General features: G+C 39.5%; 1 protein-coding gene across 21 annotated transcripts in view; it reads left to right on the forward strand.

Moving 5' to 3' along the window:
• Positions 1–21,498, forward strand: part of TCF4 (transcription factor 4) — a 435,153-nt gene extending 413,655 nt beyond the window's left edge. For 14 of the 21 annotated variants that reach the window (XM_058170654.1, XM_058170657.1, XM_058170653.1 and 11 more), the window contains 5 exons: positions 2,629–2,764; positions 6,486–6,648; positions 9,811–10,040; positions 12,070–12,219; positions 15,483–16,271. In XM_058170654.1, coding sequence (XP_058026637.1) covers positions 2,629–2,764; positions 6,486–6,648; positions 9,811–10,040; positions 12,070–12,206 — 666 coding nt within the window. In that variant the 3' untranslated portion in view covers positions 12,207–12,219; positions 15,483–16,271. Of the gene's footprint in view, positions 1–2,628; positions 2,765–6,485; positions 6,649–9,810; positions 10,041–12,069; positions 12,220–15,482; positions 16,272–20,603 lie in introns of those variants that run through there. The other 7 variants (XM_058170652.1, XM_058170651.1, XM_058170663.1 and 4 more) reach the window with 2 other exon arrangements.
• Positions 21,499–21,999: the final 501 nt, after the last annotated feature.

The following is a 21,999-nucleotide window of genomic DNA, read 5'->3' on the forward strand; positions in this document are numbered from 1 at the left end:
CTTGTGGTCGTAAGTCAAGGACTACCTGTCCTGCTAGAAAAGCCACCACACATTTTCCCAAGAGCAGAGGGCAGCTTCCTGTCCAGGAAATGATGCACCTGTTTGCGACATTTGCACTCCAGAACAGCTCTTTGGAGTTGGGCCCACAGTGCTATGTAACCAACTATTACTGATAATGGTCTCTAATGAAACCATCCGAAGTAGGATTATGACTTGTTTGACTAAAAATGAATGCAAAGAAACAAAAGTCTTCATGTGCAAAATAAAAAGTGTGGATAATAATTGCATTTTTAGATGGAAGTCAGGCTTCAATTTTAAAGCATTTACCCTAACACCATGTTGGCGAACCTATGGCATGTGTGCCGGAAGCGGCATACGAAACCGTCCCCGTGCTGAATGCGCGGTCTCGCCAGCTCCTCGTCACGTTCCTGTGCTCAAACGCTCACTGGTCAGCTGGCCATCAAGCGCGCGGTGCCAGCGGACCCCCATGTGTGGCGGTCCATTGCGCATGTGCGAGCCGGCACCTGGCCTTCCAGGTTGGCGGCTCACGCATGCGCGATGGACCACTGCACTTCCGAGGTCACTGGCACCGTGCACGCAATGGCCAGCTGACCAGCACGCATTTCAGCACAGAAATGCGATGGGAGGCTGTGCATTCCACATGGGACGGTTTCACATGCCACTTCCGGCACGTGGGCCAGCATGCTAGCACGCCAAAGGTTCACCATCACTGCCCTAACCTGATGTTTGCAACTCCTATCAGTGTAACCAGTGGCTGGGATAATGGGACTGTGGCCCGACACAAGTCATGAAAATGGGCAACGTGGAAGGAAGGAAAGGAAGGAAGGAAGGATACATTCAAAGAACTCAACATTACAGAAGGCTGATTTGAAAGACCGTAGAATGATACAACATAGCAGAATTCTACACACTGCTACTGCCTTGGGTTTTCTGATTGTTGAAGAGGATGGGACCAGCCTTTCTAGAAGTTTCTGAGGTCTTCATTAATGTGCTTGGTCAAAGTCTTTCTTCCCACTTAATCGTCATGTAAGGTGGCTGGCCAAACATCTATTTTATCTTCTAACTTTATATGACCCTTTGGGGTCTTTCCTATACTTGAGCCCAGTCTTTTGGCTAAATTAAGGATGACCATGTTTTGGGATAAATTAAGGATTATCGTGTTTCTTTCCACCCAAATTTCCTTTCCCTTTTCAGTTCTTTGAACCACTACGCCTGATTTTTCAACAGCAGCTCATAACGTAATGCATCTCACCATCACGGCCTATCAGATTGGCTTTGTTCTCCTAGTTGTCTCTTCCCCTCTTCATCCTGTATATATCTTACTTACTGGGGGCTTGCAAGCAGAGCTTTTTCTTGTTGTTTAATGTTTGTACAACACCTAATCACTGTAGACACACTGGTGATAGCTGTAGTGGCAACAGCAATAATAGTGGCAGTGGTACATAAATAGCGCTTCTATTGAGTCGGTGTTCTGAATAGCTAAACCTTGAGTAAGTTGTCTTATAACTGTTTTGAGTACAGCTTGCATTCTGTAAAAAAATAACACAGTGCCCTTATGTGTCTCCTCTTAATCCTGTGACTGGTATAACTTTACAGACATGTTGAATGCTGTGCCATACCAAAAACAAAAAAAGGGTTTCCATTTCTTAGCTAGTTCCATCAATTATGACAACAGCACCATTACCCTGACACCTTCATGCCTACAATGATGGCCTTAGTGGTGTGGTTAATAAAATTTTGATAGATATATTATCTGAAGTCATGATATTGGCAAGAGCATCTTCTCCCTTGGAGCTGGAATCTATGACTAATGATAGAATAGAGAAGATTAATTTACTCTAGGTCTGGGCTTCTGGTTCCTGGAAAGCCAGGGGATGGATGGGACGGCAATGATGATACTATTAGTACTGCTACTACCCCTACCTACCACAAACCGTGTAGCAGGAGTTTTTGCAATGCTTCACTGGCTGCCTTGTCAGAAACTTAGCTGGCGTTATAAAAGTAGAGAAAAACAGGGAGAAAGTGGCTTGCCCAAGAATCTTATCCCCTAAAAGGGAAGTTGGATGCCAAATTGAAATTCCTGCAGGATTTCTGATAGCAGTGAGGGAATTGAGAAGCCCACAATTAAGCATATGGGCATTAAGATAATTGTCAGATCTGTTGGCGGACATGATAGAAGACAGATGGGTACGAATCAGCCTCTCTACTGCAGCACCCTGGGAGACACAATTTGATGTTTTACCTGCCTGAGCTCCTTTGCTGTGTTTGTCACTAAATGTGCTGCACAGCGCCTTACTGACTGTTAAGTGTTTTTTTGGGGGGTATATACATACAATATATATATATATACATAAACAGTGCCTCGGCGCCCTCTAGTGAAAAGCAACAAGGAAAAGTTGCTATGATGTTTAAATGCCTGTGTTTATTTCCAGCATCTCCCCAAGCTATTGAATAGGAGACCCAATGGCTTCTTGGCTCGTTTCCCCTTAAAACGGCCCTGTTTACATCTTTCTTTCTTTCTTTCTTTCTTTCTTTCTTTCTTTCTTTCTTTCTTTCTTTCTTTCCTTCCTTCCTTCCTTCCTTTCTTCCTTCCTTCTCCTCTGGCAGGTTGGTGCTCATCGTGAAGATGCAGTTGGCCTCCGTGGCAGTCATTCCCTTGTGCCAAACCAAGTTCCTGTTCCACAGCTGCCAGTGCAGTCTGCAACATCTCCTGACTTAAACCAGCCTCCGGATCCTTATCGAGGTATGTACCACAATATTGCTTGGCCCCATGCCTTGATTTGTATCATCTATATCGGGGGTCTCCAACGTTGACAACTTTAAGCCTGGCGGACTTCAACTCCCAGAATTTGCTGGCTGGGGAATTCTGGGACTTGAAGTCCACCAGGTTTAAAGTTGTCAACGTTGGAGACCCCTGATCGATATTACCATTTCTATGATGGCAGGCTTCAAATGTCAGGAGGGTAGGAGTCCGTATAGGAGAAGGAATGGACTTGTTCTTTATTCAAGCCACACCCCTACTGAAGGAGTCTCCTTACAGGTGGAGATGGATTTTTGGTGTTTTCCCGAAAATAAAACCCTGTCTTATATTTTTTTTGAACCCCGAAATAAGCACTTGGCCTTATTTTCAGGGTGGTCTTATTATTTTGGGGTGCATGGATCAAGACGGGGCTCCTCTTGCTGTCTTACCTGATTTCCTGCTCTGTCTCCCTAACCCTAACCAGAGGAAATGGCGGGGACCGGCTGCACATGCGTTTAAATATTTCCAAGGGGCTTCGGGGGCGGGCTTATTTTACCGCATGTGCTCAGCAGCCTGATTGGGTTTATTATCAGGGGAGATCTTATTTTTTGGGGAAAACATGGTAGATAACAACTTGCCAGACTAGTTAATAATGTGGCTTGTTGATATAAATTATTAGAGGTGGCATGTTAAAACCTAATATCCCGGTATGCACATTTATTTCACTCTACACTTAAATCAGAGGTGGGTTTAAACATACTATAGCTACCAGTTCGCCCAGCATCAGAAATGTGAGCGCCATCTGTGCATGCATGCAACGTTAAACAACACGGCAATTCCCTCACACGCACCGACCGCACATGCGTGCGGCATCAAAGACACAGCACTATAGGACAGGATTATGGCGGGCAGGCCGCCATTACTGGTTTGCCCGGTCCTGTTCAAACCTGCTGAATACCACCTCTGACTTAAACAATTCTTTCTGAAACACAATGAAATCTTCCCCCCCAAAAAAAATTGCCTAATATTGATTAAAACAGAATATCGATTGATTTTTTTTTTCATTGAATGATTGATTGCATAAAATGTAATCGTCATGCCCGCCATCAAAACATCTGGGAAGGTTGCAAATGGTGGTTGCCTGACTGTAGGATATTGCAATGGTCATAAGTGCAAGCTGGTATGCCAAGCACCCGGATTGCAATCACACGATGGCAGGCATTCTGCCACGGTCATAAGTGCGAGGACTGAGTGTAAGTCACGTTTTTCAGCACTGTTGTTAAGTTCGAATGGTTATATGTCAAGGCCCACCTGTCGGACTTTCAAAGGACTTTCAAAGAAAGTATTATTATTATTATTATTATTATTTATTCGATTTTTATACCACCCTTCTCCCGAAGGACTCAGGGTGGTGTACAGCCAAAATAAAACAAGCAATACAATATACAATTAAAACCCAATTTAAAAAACTTATTACAGCATTGGCCTAAGACTTTAAAACATATAAAACTAAAAACCCATTAAAATTCATAATAAAAATTTAAAACCCAATAAAAACCCAATAAAATTTAAGCCAGCCCCGCGCGAAATAAATAAAGTAGTTCAAGCAGAGCAGCAGAACTGAAATTTTGTGGTGAGGTGTTGGTGGGAACTGTTTGTTTTCCCATTGTTGGGGTTGCCTCTCTACATCCTGAGTCAAAATGGTGGAAAACAATGTTGCTTAATATTGGCAATTGGTAGCTACAGAAACCAGTAGGCCCACAGCTCTCCCATACTTGTTCTAGAACAGGGGTGTCAAACTCGCGGCCTGCGGGCCAGATGTGTCACATGCTGGCCATCCCCCCCCCCACCCATTTTAGTGAAGGGAAAAGTTGTGATACATCACATGACAACAGTATGTCATTGCGAGTTTGACACCCCTGCTCGCTCTAGAAGAACAAATAGGAATTGCCTAATCTCCAGTTTCTCATAACATTTTTAGCACACCCAACCAGCCAGTCTGCTCCGTAGATAAAAATGTTGGGATTGTTCCAGCAGAGCAGGCACAAATGAAACTCCTTGACAGAGTTTGAGAGACTTGTCTGCGAAAAGAGATCTAATTACTTAGTTCAAGGAAAGAGCTGTAGACCAGTGGTTCTCAAGCTAGTTGAGTAGTGGTGGTTGTTACCCTACCTTACTTTTAAATGTTAGGGGAAATATTCTCACTTGCTTGCGGTGAGTTCTTCTTGTTCTTTTGGGGATTATCAGATGATGAGAAGATTAAGAACAGGGGTGAAATCTACTTACCTTCCTTACCGGTTCATAAGTGCACACACCGCATGCACAGACCTTCTGCGCATGTGCAGAAGGTAAAAAACACATTACTTCCTGGTTAAAACCAGGAAGTAATGACACCCGGGCAGGTGACACTACCGGGTCGCCGAACCACCAGCCACGATCGCTACCGAATCTCTAGATCCGGTCAGAACTGGGAGCATTTCACCCTTGATTAAGAAGTGCAAAAAGAAAAAAAACAAACACATGTGCGTTGAGTATGACTTCATGAAACCCATTTTCAGTATTAAAGAAAGAAGGCAACAGTAATAGAATGGGAAGTTTCTGTTCATCTGTAGCTGTAGCTCTGGAACTTTCCTGAGTAATATGTGAGAAATACTCATGGAAGCCGTTTCCTTCATGAGGTACCTCTTCTTTTTGTCCTTCTCAAGAAAAGAGCAGAAGAAACAAGCATATTTCTATTTCTATTTATTTATTTATTTATTTATTTATTTATTTATTTATTTATTTATTTAATCGAATTTTTATACCGCCCTATCTCCCGAAGGACTCAGGGCGGTTTACAGCCCGATAAAAATACAAATATAATACAAAATAAAAACTAATTAAAAAACTTATTTAAATAGGCCAGAATTTAAAATTACAATTAAAATGATAAAACCCCATTAAAATTAAATTTAAAATTGAAATTCTAGTCCAGTCCTGCACAAATAAATAGATGTGTTTTAAGCTCGCGGCGGAAGGTTCGAAGGTCAGGAAGTTGACGAAGTCCTGGGGGAAGTTCATTCCAGAGGATGGGAGCCCCCACAGAGAAGGCCCTTCCCCTGGGCGTCGCCAGTCGGCACTGCCTGACAGACGGCACCCTAAGGAGACCCTCCCTGTGAGAGTGTATTTCTAGACAAGTATTTCTAGACAAAACACTGCTCCTACCACAAAATCTACACCAGATACAGCTGGAAAAATGTTTTTAATAGAAAACTATTTTTTTAAAAAACTATTTTTATTCATTTTATTTTCTATTTTTAATAGTTTTCTTTTGAAACTATTTAAAAACAGTTTTAAAAGAGCCATGGGGCAGTGGTTAGAATGCAGCATTGCAGGCTAACTCTGCCCATTGCCAGGAGTTCGATCCTGACCAGCTCAAGGTTGACTCAGCCTTCCATCCTTAGAACGATCGAAAATGAGGACCAAGATCGTTGGGTCAATATGCTGACGTTGTAAACTGCTCAGAGAGTGCTGGAAAGCACCATGGAGCGGTGTATAAATCTGTTGCTATTTAATAACTGTTTTCATTAAATGGATTTTTTTTCTTTTTCTGCAAAACAAGTAGGTTGTTAAGGTAGCGCCCACATGATTCTTAAACATTGTTTCCATTGATGATTTGCATGTTCATATATGTGTTGTACGAATGCCCGCAAGCTGACCTATCCTTCTATTCACTTCCGCACAGGCATGCCAACTGGACTTCAAGGGCAAAGCATATCTTCAGGGAGCTCTGAAATCAAATCTGATGACGAAGGAGATGAGAACCTCCAGGACTCAAAATCTTCCGATGACAAGAAGTTAGACGATGACAAGAAGGATATCAAATCAATTACTAGGTCAAGATCTAGGTAACCGTATATAATAGTGTCGCTTCATTTAATTCCTTTATTGGATTTTGATGAAGTGAACAGAACAGGAAGAAACTCTGGAAGTTTTTTTTCCTGCTGGTCAAAAAATCACATAGCCCTTTCTTAGAAGTACTTAAGAGTATCTGTTTGGAAGCTTGTACTCTAGAAGGGCTGAATTTGGGGAAAGGACAAACACTTAGGCAGAACTGTATGGACAGAGCTATATATAGACTTGAACTGGAGTTCGTTTCATTGGTCTGATGTACCTGTGAAAACACACACAAAAATTTTTAAGCGGATGCCATTTTTATAATAGTTATTTTATAATAGTTACGTGGAATGCACGTATTCCTGGTTGTTTTGTTTTTAAGAACATAACTGTAATCACAACTGTAAGCTGGATAAATCAGGGTAGCTTGTCCAATTTACGCAGAAGTAATTGTTAAGATGATCTAAGGCATATTGCCAAGGTTTGTAAAGGTACTTGAATAAATTCATCAAGCCTTGTTCCCAATAATAATTTGGAACCCTTACGTAGACCGTTATTTCTTGCTTACAGGCATCAGTATGCAAGATTCTTCTTTCATTACCACTGACCCTTAGTGTGTCCCTTATGGTTTTCATAAAATATATTGGATTTCATCAGCAAAAATGCTTCTGAATCATCTTCTATTACATTCAGATTCTTGTCTGAATGACGGAACGGTTGCTGAGTATTAAATAAACTAAGCTCTCCTTGTGTGTGGGTTTTATGAAATGGGGTGGAATACAGAAGAGTCTCAGAAACAAATAAAAATTTAATTTAATAGAAGCCACTTTGCACTTAGGGTAACATTTTGCTTCTTCAGCACGCAACTATTTCAATCGGTTGCATTCAGTGGCTGAAGGAATCAGTAATTCAGGCAAGAACTATGAAATAGCCTTGATAGATTCCCTGATGCCTGAATGCATAAAAATTGTATTCTGATTTCTACGTGTGTAAAATGATATACATGATATAAATCCCCATAACACAGGAGACCTAATGCCAAAAAAGTGAATTTAAGTAGGCTATGAGAAGTGTCTGCAAAGAACTTCAAATTGACAAATAACGTGGCATTGAAAGAAATGTATATTGAACAGTACAGCTAAACCATTTTAATCCTGGTTGGTTAGATATTAGCTGCTCATATTTATTGTATGTTTCTGATTGATATTAACTGCTCATATTTATTGTATGTTTCTGATTGATTGATTGATTGATTGATTATTACTACTAACCCTTTCAAGTGCGCTCTGAGCATGAAGGAAAAATACAAATTGGGAAATAGAACCCACCAATCATTATTTTCATCATCATCTAGCTAGATCCTAGAATTTATTTCTAGGTCATACTGGCTCTTTGCTCAACTGGCATTCTGTGGACTATAGTTCATTACATAAATATAGAATCAAATAAATAAATAGAAGACCTGTGTCCAGTTTTCCAGGGAAAAGGCAACACTGAGGCCAATTTGGTTTCTGATATTGCTCATTATCAAGAGAAACCAACTTTTGTAGGTCAGAGTTGGACTGTGGTGTCCTTAATATTCTATGAGCTTGGTTGTGTTCTTGCAGATATTTCATTATTTGACTAGGTAACATCATCAATGTAGAGAGTCAGTTTGGTCTAGTGGTTAAGGCACCAGGCTAGAAAGTGGGAGACCAAGTCCTGCCTTAGCCATGCAAGCTGATATGGTGTCTTTGGGCCAGTCATTCTCTCTCAGCCCAACCCAACTCACTGTTGGGTTGCTGTTGTGAAGAAGGAGGAGGAAAGTGTGTTGGATATGTTCACCATCTTCCTTGAACTGTTTGTAAAAATAATAAAGGTGGGATACAAATAAACAAGAAAAAAGGCAAGAAATTAACCAGAGAGCAACAAAGACCCTACATTGTTCATTATCTTTCTACTAACTTCTAAAAACACCATACATTTTGTTCCTTAATAAACAGCAGAAATTTGTGGCATTTGGAGGAACATATCCATTCACTGCAGAAATAAAGAGTTATGTCATTTACAAATGAGCCCTAGAGCTCAAGGCATCCTATTTCCTTCCCAAGCCCACAGTTCATCCCCACCATACTTCCTTGGGGTGGCTCTCCCTCAAGTACTGTTACTGATCCAAAGTCTTTCAGTGAACCATATGGTAGATTTCAGTCTTCCTTAGATCAGTGCAGACTTCCTTATTACTGAATTGCCATTTCTGATTGTCACTGGGATATCAAAAAGCAAAGAGAGGGAGCCACAAGTTAATAATAATAATAACAGAGTTGGAAGGGACCTTGGAGGTCTTCTAGTCCAACCCCCTGCCCAGGCAGGAAACCCTACACCACTTCAGACAAATGGCTATCCAACATCTTCTTAAAAATTTCCAGTGTTGGAGCATTCACAACTTCTGCAGGCAAGTTGTTCCACTGATTAATTGTTCTGTCACGAAATTTCTCCTTAGTTCTAAGTTGCTTCTCTCCTTGATTAGTTTCCACCCATTGCTTCTTCTCCTGCCCTCAGGTGCTTTGGAGAATGGCTTGACTCCCTCTTCTTTGTGGCAACCCCTGAGATATTGGAACACGGCTATCATGTCTCCTCTAATCCTTCTTTTCATTAAACTAAACATAGGAATTCAGAAGATTTTAAAGACTAAAATACAATTGAAACCAGAAGCCTTTCTTTTGGGATAATGGACAGGCAACTAGAAAAATGTTCATGGAATTTTGTTTTTATATATGAAAACTGCAGCAAAATTATTATATGCACAAAAGTGGAAAGGTTCCATGCTTTACAATGGAAGAATGGTTGGTCAAGATGATGGAAGTTGTAGAAATGGTTAAATTAACTTCTTTGATTAGAGAAAAGATGTGTTGATGAATGAGTGGAAACCTTTTTGCATGTACTGTTTATTACGTTCAATATGACAGATACCAATGAAACCATGTATTGGGATGTATGGCTTTTTTAAAAAAGTGAAGCATTTCATTCGTTCAGATTTATATTTGGCCTTCTGCCACACTATTCAATGCTGCTAAAGCTTTACGTTCCTTTGTTCCTTCTAACTAAGACTCATACTGTGAAATGGAGTGACATGTTGATAAAACCCCTGAAGTTTCAACCCCATTAGAAAATCCTGTGCTATGTTTCTCTCTCAGCAATAATGACGACGAAGATCTTACTCCGGAGCAAAAAGCAGAGCGCGAGAAGGAAAGAAGAATGGCCAACAATGCCCGTGAGCGCCTGCGTGTCCGTGACATCAACGAGGCTTTCAAAGAGCTGGGCCGGATGGTGCAGCTCCATCTAAAAAGCGACAAGCCCCAGACCAAACTTTTAATCTTACATCAAGCTGTAGCAGTTATCCTCAGTTTAGAGCAGCAAGTCAGAGGTGAGTTGAGTTGAGGCTAACTTTATCCAGTCGATCTGCAAATCTCAGTCTCATTCAGATGTTTTGAAGAAAGACTGGAAACCTTAGATCGGTGATGGCTAACCTTTTCCAGACCGAATGCCCAAAGCGCACGCACGAATGCCCAAAGCGCACGCACGAATGTGCGCCCGAACCCCCAAAATACAATGCACACGTGGGCCCCGCGCATGCACCCAGCTCATGAGCAGCAGAGACCCAAAAACCAGCTGGCCTGTGGGAGGCGTGTGTGCATGCATGGCGGAGCTGAACTGGGGCGACGGCTCATGTGCCCACGTGTACCATAGGCCATAGACCTATGTACCATAGGTTCGCCATCACAGCCTTTGATCTTAGGAGGATTACTGTGCTTCATTAATGATGTGATGATGGATTAGATGCCTCCAGGTCATAAGATGCTTTGTTAAAACCTTGGTCTGAACTCATACAGGCCAGGACAGCACAATGTTATGTAAACCACTATGAAAGGACCATCTTCATGCTAGTGGTATCCATTGAAATGGCTAACCTTGAAATTAAGTCTGCACGAGTCTTGCTAAAAAACAAAAAAGCTTGGATCCCAAGAAGCAAGTCTCTGATTATAAGTCATTTATAATTCAGTTATAAGATGGAGCCATTATGTTTTGAAGGATGGTTAGTGGAGTAGGAAGAAGATCACATGCTACCCTATATTATTCTGGTTTTAGCTTATTTAATTTCCCTTGTATTTCATTTTTACTTTTTGTAGAGCTATTATTTTATGACGTTTGTAAGCCGCCTGGAGTCCCATGACAATGAGATGGGCGGGCATATAAATTTAATAAAGGAATAAAATGAAATAAGCCAGTATCACAAAATTCATTGTAAATATGCTATCAATCCAATGATAATTATTACTCCAAACTCCTAAGGTGGTTAGTATGTTTAGGAGATAAATTACATTAACACCAGTGCTAAGGTGCAGTGATTAAAATAACTTTAAACTTCTGATTTGAAGTAACAATTGTTCTGAAATGCAGGTGAATCTCTGTCTTGAATGTCACAAATTGAGATGGGCGAGGCCTGGAGATGAAATGAAGACAATTTTTAAGTGGAAAATTAGCCAGAGACACAAGATTAAAAGAATAAAAAATATTTCTCATTATAATGGAGATTCCTGGCCAATTGAAGGGAATGACAGCAGGATGAGCCAGGTTATTGTCAGCCCTGAAGCTGGCCTGACTGAGGCCATTTTGAGACTTCAGCACTGATAACACTGGAGAAGAGGGACAGGGAGGGGGGAATAGAGATCGTTGGGGTTTGTAGTCAAAACAAAATACTTTCTCTTGGGAACCAAGGACATTCCCGCAGGTGCGCAGAAGGAGGGGACTAGAGTCACCTAGCAACTGGACAGCATCCTGATTGGACTATGTGACTGATTGTTTTGAGAAAGTGAAAAACTTTTAGTTAGGTGAAAACTGCAGGATGTCGGCTTTGGAAGCCATACTAGGCCGGAAGCTTCCGTGCTGCCAGTTTCTCATGTGTGGGAAAATAGGAGGGGGGATTTGGTAGAAGGGGCCATTAGACATAATAACATTCTTCCTACCAGTCAAGATCAGGCCGAGTCTACATCTGGAGAAGGAGTGGCCGGAGCGATGTCTCAAGATGGGACGGTTAGCTAATGGAGCATGTGATCGGCAGAGGGTCAAGGGGGTTTGGAGTTTGGAGTTTTTGGCTTACTGAGGATAAACCCGGATTCCCAGATTCGGAGTTTATCCAGTTGTGCCAGTTTACCTATGCTGGTAAAAGAACTTTGAAAGATGTTTGCTTCGGAGTCTTTTCTGCAGGAGGGGGTTTTCTGGAACGCTGACACAAGAATAGTCAGAGTCGGTTTTCACCAGCCGGTGCCTATATGACATATCCAATAAACTTATTCTTTAAGGAATCTACCTGCCTCAGAGTTTTGTTTGCTTATGGGTATGTTACTTGGAACCCTGACAGTTGTTTAACGTTATCTTAAATTTTGGTTTCACAGAAAGAAATCTGAATCCTAAAGCGGCGTGTTTGAAAAGAAGGGAAGAAGAGAAAGTATCTTCGGAACCTCCTCCGCTTTCTTTGGCAGGACCCCACCCTGGGATGGGAGACACATCTAATCATATGGGGCAGATGTAAAAAAAGGAAAAAGGTACATACGTCTTGACCATTCTGCTCATAGTAACATTAATACCATGGCTATTAGTTTCCTTAGAAGAAATATTGTTACGGGAATTAACATCTAAAGACTGTTTCTTCCATGAGGGCCAGTTTGGTGCAGAAACCAGGAGACCGTGAGTTCTACCGTGTTTCCCCGAAAATAAGACCCTGTCTTATATATATATATATTTTGAACCCTGAAATAAGCGCTTGGCCTTATTGCCATGTGCTTAAAGGCCCGATTGGGCTTATTTTCAGGGGATGTCTTATTTTGGGGAAAACAGGGTAGTTCCACCTTAGATAAAGCGCTCGCATTTACAACCATTTGTAGCATCCTGTGATCATATGATCGCAGTTTGCAACATGGTTTTTTTGCCAGCTGCTAGCACACACCCCCCTTTTTTTGTTTCTGGCAAAAAAACAACACCACCCATTTAGGAGAGTAGATGCAGATTTACATTTACATGATTTTATTTATTTATTTATTTATTTATTTATTTATTTAATGACATTTTTATACCGCCCTATCTCCCAAGGGACTCAGGGCGGTTTACAGCCTATTAAAAACACCAATACATAACTATAAATACAGAAATAAAACAACTAATTAAAAAACTTATTAGATAAGGCCAAATTAAAATTTACAATTAAAATAATAAAACCCCATTAAAACTACATTTAATTAAAAACCTAGCCCAGTCCTGCGCAGATAAATAGATGTGTCTTAAGCTCGCAGCGAAAGGTTCGAAGGTCGGGAAGTTGACGGAGTCCCAGGGGAAGTTCATTCCAGAGGGTGGAATTTATTTATTTATTTATTGCATTTGTATATCGCCCTTCTCCCGAAGGACTCAGGGCGGTTAACAGCCAATTAAAAGATACAATAAATATGCAATAAAAACAAAACCAAGAATTTATATAAATAGTGGCCAAAATTAAAAACTAAGTAATATAAAAACTAAAACCCCAATTAAAATTATTTAATCAGGCTAGCCCGGCTCGACGGAATAAAAGAGTCTTCAGTTCACGGCGGAAAGTCCGAAGGTCGGGGAGTTGACGAAGTCCTGGAGGCAGCTCGTTCCAGAGGGCGGGAGCTCCCACAGAGAAGGCCCTACCCCTGGGGGTCGCCAGACGACATTGTTTCACCGACGGCACCCCAAGGAGGCCCTCCCTGTGGGAGCACACAGGTCGGTGGGAGGCTGTTTGTGGCAGTAGGCGGTCCCGTAAATAGCCCGGTCCTAAGCCATGGAGCGCTTTGAAGATGGTAAACAACACCTTGAATTGCACCCGAAAGACCACCGGAAGCCAGTGCAGCCCACGCAGGATAGGTGTTATATGGGAGCCACGGGGTGCTCCCTCTATCACCCGCGCGGCCGCATTCTGGACCAGTTGGAGCTTCCGGGTGCTCTTCAAGGGGAGCCCCATATAGAGAGCATTGCAGTAGATTTGCTTAATGACCACGTGCTTTGGGTCTAGGAACACAGAATTCATTTAACAACCACTGTAAAATGGTAGAAAAACTGACAACCATAACAACGTACAACTGAAATTCTGGTCACAATTGTGGTAGTTAGTTGAGGACTATCTGTAGTCTCTTTTTCTCAGCCCCTAGGAGGAAAAAAATAAAGACAAACCACTTCCAAAATCTTGCTAAAAAAACTGGAGGGACACTGCAGGGACATCGGCAAGTCAAGATTGACTCAAAGGCAACCAAGAAACCCTTCCATATTCATCCATTCCATAGCTAACTCTGTTTTTTTAATCCAGTACTATTTTTCCTCTTAATTTAATACCTCATTTGAATTGCTTTTGCTACATTCTGTTAGCTTCTCTCTCTCTCTTCTTTTTCATTTAAGTGAACAACCAACTCCACCCCTCACCCCAATCATTTCTTTATTATACCCATTTATTTATTGCTTTGTAGCTCCATTTTCTCCTATGGGTTGAAGTGTAAATAGCAAGCAGAAGAAATCTGGACCAGATCAGACATGATCACAAATTAGGAACGTGTTTGTTTACTCTTGTTGCGTAGCATCAAAATACTTAATGAACATGGAAAACATTGGCTACACACGTTGGATCCTGCCGGCATTCTGATATACAACGATAAATAACTGCCAATTTGAATTTGAATTTATTCTATGTTCCCCAAATTCCCCAAAACACTTCATAAAAATGTCCTATTTGTGTGACATAACGAGAACAGATTTATATGTTAGGACTGAGTCACTACCAGATAACTTACCAAACGGGTTACTGGAAATTCAGCGGGTTTTATAGATGGGGAACAAAAAGAAGGGAGTTAAAAATATTGACCTGAGTTTCTTTACTGAAGGAAATTTTTCATCAACAGGAGTTCATCCTATTGGGAAATTAGTAATTTTAGCCATGTACAATACCTCCCTCTTTCTGTTGTACAAGTACTCCTAGACTTACAACCATTTGTTTAGTGACCATTCAAAGTTACAACAGCCCTGAAAAAAGTGACTTACAGCCAGTTTTCACACTTAACTATGGCTGCAGCATCCCCTTGGTCATATGATCACAATTCGGCCACTTGTCACCAGCCATGTATTTATGACGGTTGCACTGCCCTGGAGTCACGTGATCACTATTTGTAACCTTCCCAGCTGACTTCCGACAAGCAAACTCAATGGGGGAAGGCAGATTCACTTAAAAGCTGCATGTTTCACTTAACAACGCAGTGATTTGCTTAACAATTGTGACAACCAGGTCATAAAATGGAGCCCAACTCACTTAATAATTGTTGAATTGAAATGTTGGGCTCTATTGTGGTCATAAATCAAAGGCTACCTGTATTTTATTTCATTTATTTCATTTATTCATCTATTTATTTTTATTCTTCTCAAAGTCACCCATATTTAAGGCGGAACTAGAACTCACAGTCTCCTGGTAAATGGCTCAACATCACCTAACTGGCTTTCATGCCTAAGGCAGGACTACAACTCGCATCCTCCTGGCTTCTAGTGGCCTTAACGACTAGACCCAACCATCTTGTAAGGATTCGGCACAATCTCAGTCAGTTTATTCTGCCTCTGTATTTCGAACCTCAAGTGTGAAAAATCTTCCACGTGTCTTCAGCAGAGTAATAAATCTCTTCATCTGGGTGATATTGTTGAGAAACGGCTTCTGAAGCGGGTTTTTTTTAATGCTGAATATGTTGTTATGAAAGAAAATTAAGAATAATAAAGATGATTGCATTTTGGCTGATCTGAAATTTTTCCGTTTCTTTTGCAGGTCCAAGTTGCCACATTTTCTTCACGTAAACCAGAGACCACTTCCTTAAAACAGCTGTATTATCTTAAAAACATATAAACACTTAACCCTTCTCCCCCCCGCCCTCCATTTTTTTTGTAATATAATAAGACAAGTCTGAGTAGTTACGAATCACAGACGCAAGAGATTTCAGCATTCCTGATTTTGAAATAAAGGAGAAAAAAAAAGTGCAACTTGAGAGACAACTTCTTTTCAACATATCATTCGGAATGTTTCAAGCAGTATGTTGACAGCTGTCAGTGCACAGCCAGGAGACTGAATGGCAATCTTCTCCACACTGTGGGACAATGCATTTGTGCCTAAACTTCTTTTGGAAAAAAAAAATATAATTAATTTGTAAGTCTGAAAAAAAAAATATTTAATTTAAAAATTGTAAACTTGCAATAATGAAAAGTGTACTTCTGAAGAAAAAAAAATGAACGTTTTCATTGGTGTACTAGTCAGCTAGTGTTTATACTTACTGGATATTAAAAAGGGAAGCTACGCTACCCTAATATTTACAAAACCAGCAAAGGTCCTAATGAAAACTGAAGTAATGACATTAGCCATTCCTTAGGGTAGGAGGAACAGATGGATCTTATAGACCTATGACAAATACAAAACACATGGACACAAACACACATATATAAATATTATATAAATATATATATAAATATATATATATATATATATATATAAAAAAAAATTAGTGACTATGGTAAGCTTTGTTCATTTGTTTCCGATTTTTTTGCTCCTGTAAAAAAAAAACAAAGTACTGATTTAACTTTTTTTAAGAAAAAAGATTTTACTGTAAATAACTTCTGTTTCTGTTGACGTCTTCTTTCTCTTCCCCCACGGCCCCTTCAGTTCCTTATTGTAACCTGTAGTGCCAGCTCTGTTGCTGCAGGGGCCGTCAAGGATGAACTCTGACCCCCAAGGTTGCTTACCATACCTACAGAAAAGTAGCAAGCGATCTCTGGTCCTTTGGGGAGAATACAGGACTAGATGAGGTATGCCTCATGTCGCTAAGCATAAACAGCGTTGCTGAGACCTCCAGCGCCCCTCCCCCCAAGGCAGATCGAGACTACCCAGAATGCTGGGGAGGGGTTAGGAATTCTGGGGGGCTCTAGTCACTACTCTACAGTCAACACGAGTTTGGGGGGAAAATGGCCCAGGCAATCGAATTTTGGGGTGGAGAATTCTAAATCACAACTCTTGCTCTCATTAAGACCCTATTTCTAAGATTTTCAGAGGTACAAGGTTAGAATGCTACAATGTTACCACTGTGCCTTCCAATGTTTATATCATCAAAAAAATAATAATAATAATGTAACATAATCAAAGGTGGCTGTGATTTAACAAACCAGTAGAAATGTTAAATTAATGTGTGTAGCTTAAATACAATATGCATCGAGGCGTTTCAGAATACATGGTTAAAAGGTGGGGTTTTAGTTGGGGGAGGGGGGCAGTTGCTAGTTGTACAAGAATTTGATTTGAAAAAAGAAAACATTTTAAAGGGTATTCCTGAAAGACAGACCATATACTGCCTCCTCCATTCATTTTTTTTTTTGTTAAAAAAAATGCCAATATCCAACTGTCACACAGCATTAGAACAAGCCTTACCCGTTCTAAAGCATTAAGTTGCACTTTCTTAAGGAGGAGGGAGTAAAACAGTATTTTTCTGGCCAGTATGAACCAAGTTTTTACTTAACGCATATACATTATGGCAAGTATTAGATCAAGTTTATGACACAGCAACTCATCCAATAATTGGATTTCAGGGCATCTAAAGCAAGCACCCACAGTGAATCTTCCAAAGACTTACTTTGGGAGACGGAACAATTAACTGACATTGCTCCCAATTCAGTCTTTGTCAGCATTCTTTTTGTGTCCGGTTCAAGGATCTGATTTTTTTTTTTTAAAAAAGAAAAAAATAGCCACGCAAACTTGGCATGTTATTTTTAAACGGAATCTCCCGGTTTGAATCAATTTTCCACCTATCAGCACTGAGTAAACGCCATATACCCATTGAAAACGGTCTAGACCTTCCATCTGTTCTCCTGTTTTGCCAGTTACATAGTAATGAAAAAAAAATACATTTGTAAATTTTATGCAACAAAATGGCAAACGTATCATTATTTTGAAATTGTGTATGTAAAAGTTATATTTTTACATGTAGACTCTTGTTATTATGTGTTTTAATACATTGTATCAAACTTTTGTTGTTTTTTTAAAAAAAACTGTGTGGTTGAAACAAAATTCATTTAAATGAAATAGTGAGAAATAAGAATCTTAATTTTATGTTACTGAAAAACATAAAGAACAAATACGGTAGTTTGCCATGTGGACCACCCTCTCCATATCCATAAACATTTTGATTACCTGTGTGTTGAAAATTGTAAATATGTTCAGTAGCAGTAAAACTTTTAAAAATACTATTATTTGTTAATAAGTTTCTCAAATGTGGAGGTGGATTAAGCTCATAGTAGAGCAGAGACTATGTAAGTTGAAATCAGAACAAGAAATGACTTATTTCATTGCAGATGCCATACTTCTAATAGAATATGTTTAGATGAAAATGTTTGTCTTAAACCTAATTCTTTTAGCACTGGTATTCTAAACATTGGAGGATTCTCTTTTAATTAACCAGTTATTACTATAGTTTAGGATTAAAGTTTTTTTATAAAAAACAATTCTAATACTTTTAATGGGAAATTGTTATTTCAGAGGATAACTTTATGCTAAAAACTTGGATAAATCAAAGAGGCGTTAAACTTCCATCTTGATGTCATCAATGTGAGCATTTCTGCTTGTTTACATTCATAATGCAAAGATTTCAAATCGTCTGCTCTGTATATAAAACTAATTTGGGTAAGACAGCTATCAACGCAAAATCAAAATGCTGTCTTTTTAATAATTGCCCAGATTGATGACATTGTACGAACCTTGAAAACATTCACAGAGAACATTGATAAAAAGATGGTTTTCATTACCAGCCATTCATTACAACAGAGATGATTCTAAACAGGAATGAAAATGGTGATGTACATAGAACCAATCGAGGTTTAGTTGTTTATAAAACAGTAATCTAATCTCTGTGGTTTTGGACATGGTTTCCTGTTCCATAATGGAATTTAAACTTGAAAATTAACCAGTTAATGCTGTTTTGTGTTGTTCACCCTCCCCCTGCCTTCCTCTGCTTGCTTTAATTTAGTGTGTGATCCTAAGAAATAAGACATCAAAAATTGCTTAACTTTCACTGCTGCTGTCCACAGTGGGAGTTGTCACTTGTTAAAAGATCTGGTGATGACTTGAGTTTTAACGACCAAGAGGTAGAAGTGTGCAAGTTGTTTCGAATTTGAAGTGTTCCATATATTCCACAAGTCTTTTGAGCTCAAGGCAAAGCACCGTGTGAGATTTTGAGATGCTTCCATGATTGTCAGAAAATCCAGCAGAATTTGGAGTGCTTTGCACACTCGTAAGAAGGAGAAACCACATGTTGTACAGTAATGAACAGTACTTGGACACTACAATTGTAGAGATCTATCCAACATTTAATGAATGATCCACCTCCACATTCAAGTAATTTATGAATACGCAGATTAAGGAAATCTGTTCATCTAGAATTTTTTTTTTTTTTTACATTTGTCTTACGTGTAGCTACAAAGAACACTAATGTTTATACAACTGTCAGTTCAACCAGTGATGCAAATTGTAATTGATGCAGTCTTCCGATTTGTTTTATTCGTTGATTTCATTGGACGGGTGGGGATAAGAGTGGGAAAAATGCAGAGCAATTTCCAATTTTCATTGTTCTGTTCAACAGGCACAGTGCAATCTGTGCCAGACCGTGTAATAATAGTACATTGCCACAAACGAAGAGAATTTTATCGGGTGAGAAAAAGCACAAAGCTTAATCCACTGACTGATACGAGAAGGAAAAGAAAAATGCGATTTCCTAAAGATGGAATACAATGAATTCCAACACAGCGGGGGCACCAAGATTTATTTTCCTTCTTCCTTCCTTCCTTCCTTTCCTTCCTTCCTTCCTTCCTTCCTTCCTTTCTTTTTCTTTTCTTTCTCTTTCTCATTTTTCTAGCATCTTCTCATGGGACTTGAAATCGATTCACCTTTGTGCAGTGCTGGTTTGACCATACTCATTTCAAGTATTATAGACTTACGTAATGGTGAAAATATATGAACTGTGGCCTTTTTCATTCTTGTTACTTGTGATGCAACTAAGTGAAGATACGGAAAAGCAGAGATTTACCATGTATCAGTGCCTGCCTTTTTGTTACAAAGTTTTGTTTGTCTAGTGACCTTTTTGCTATTAAAATAGACTGTAGTACACCCAAGTAGGATAAAAGAAAAGCCTAAATTTAAAATTTTAAAAAATATATATATTTGGCTTATTTTTCACAGGAGCAATCCTTTTATACCACGAATATTGGGTGGGTGGAGGGGTGGGACAGGGGTTGTCAGATTCTGAATATTTCTTCTTTGTAGATGTTTGGAATCATTCTAAGTAAAAGTTTGTTACTTTATTTTACTATTTAAAAGATGTTATTTTACATATGTGTTAACAAGATGAAATTGTACGATAGCTTTTTTTTTTTCCTTCTGGGTTTTTTCCCCCCTTATTTCTTTATCTTTTTTTTTTTTTAAGTTGGAGGTCGCAGTGGGGAACTGTCTCTTTTTTTTTTTTTTTTTGCGACTGTACCCATAGCTGCAACATTTAAAAAGGAGGGGAAAAAAATTAAATAAAAAAGGGAAAAACGATAAAAGGGACAAAAAGAAACAAAAAAAGATAAACAGTTACACTTTGTTTTTCAACGTGTGGCTGAGTGCCTCGATATATTTCTCCCCCCGCCCCCCCATGTTTTTTGGTGTATTTCTGATTTGTAGAGGTGTCTAAAACAGGTTGTGCGCCGGAGATCCCTGAAGGCGAAACACACAGCTTGCTGTAGACCTTTATGTTTCCCATTTTGTAGTTATTTGATGCCGTCATGTACATGACTGTTCTGTAGCAATAAATGTGCCATTTTTATAAACTTGTTTCTGACACTTTCGTTTCATTTCATTTTGCATTGTCCATTTCTGTAGGTATCACCAGGAGTCACTGCCTAGGAATGACCTAATAGGTGGCGCTGTCATCCACTCTCCCAACTTCAAAAGCAATGGGTTTTAAAAGTGCCCTTGGTGTTCTCAGAAGTGCTCCATTCCAGATGATGTGTAAAACTGAAGTTGTGATCACCCGAGTTCCACTCAGAATATGATTCCTTCTAGAGGCCTCTTCACTTTTTTCTTTTCTTTTTTTTTTTTTTTTGCACTGGGTAGTTGATTAAAAATCTACTTTCTGGACATAACTGTAAAAGCACATGTCCTTCTCAGCCTAAGCGGTTGTGTAACATGGCTATGCATTGTAATATAGTTGTTGACCTGGCCCACCTTTGGCTTGAAATTCAACGGGTGGAGCAAATTGTTTGTAATTCCTCTGTAAAGTTCGTTCTTTTTTCTTTTCCTGAATGAAAGGTGCTACATAACGTGTAAAATTGCATTCGTGACCATCAATTTCTGTAAATACAGCACCTGTATTTTAATGGAAAACTGTTAATGTACGTATGAGACAATTGATTGCACCTGTGAGCAATGGACAGACATCAAGGTGCTAAGCTGTATGCAAAAAATAAACTGAACTGTTAGAAAAAAAAAATAAGGATTAATCTATTAAATTCAAAGATTTGGAGCAATTATAAAGTCACGCACAAGACTGCCGTCGATCACCCTCTTTAATACTTTTGTGTATCAATTGAGATCGTTTTTGTATTTTTAGGCAGAACTGTGACTCTCTTATTACAGTATTGCAGACTGAGCTGTACTAAGGGTTCAAGTGGACAGATCACCTTAATTTGTCCCCATATGAGATATTTGTTGAAGTTGTACATTATAAATGCTGTTTGTATTTATATCTTGTTGAAAAGAAAAGAAGTAATAAATTTTGGTTGGGCCTGTTGCAAATTACCAGTCCAGGAGATATTCTCGCTTGTTAGTTGATTCCCCCATCCCTTTTTTAAGGGAAAGGCTAAACACAAATTCAGGAAATCACATACTAGGCTATGACTGTGAAGTGGCTGCCATTTATTATTGGACAGTGAATTGCGATCGTACATAAATAACTTTTTGATGCCATCTTCTCAATTTTGTAAAGATGCCATTAGGTTTAGGGCAGGGGTCTGCAAACTTGGATCTTTTAACATAAATCTGTTTTAACATAAATCTGTTTTAGCATAAACAGAGGGATAGAATCAAGATCACGTGAAGTGTTAATACCACTTTATAATGCCTTGGTAAGGCCAGATTTGGAATATTGCATTCAATGTTGGTCGCCACGATGTAAAAAAAATGTTGAGATTCTAGAAAAATTCCAGAGAAGAGCAACAAAGATGATTAGGGGACTGGAGGCTAAAACATATGAAGAACAGTTGCAGGAACTCGGTAT

The sequence above is a fragment of the Ahaetulla prasina genome, chromosome 2 (assembly GCF_028640845.1).
Source record: "Ahaetulla prasina isolate Xishuangbanna chromosome 2, ASM2864084v1, whole genome shotgun sequence".
Classification (NCBI taxonomy): domain Eukaryota; kingdom Metazoa; phylum Chordata; class Lepidosauria; order Squamata; family Colubridae; genus Ahaetulla; species Ahaetulla prasina.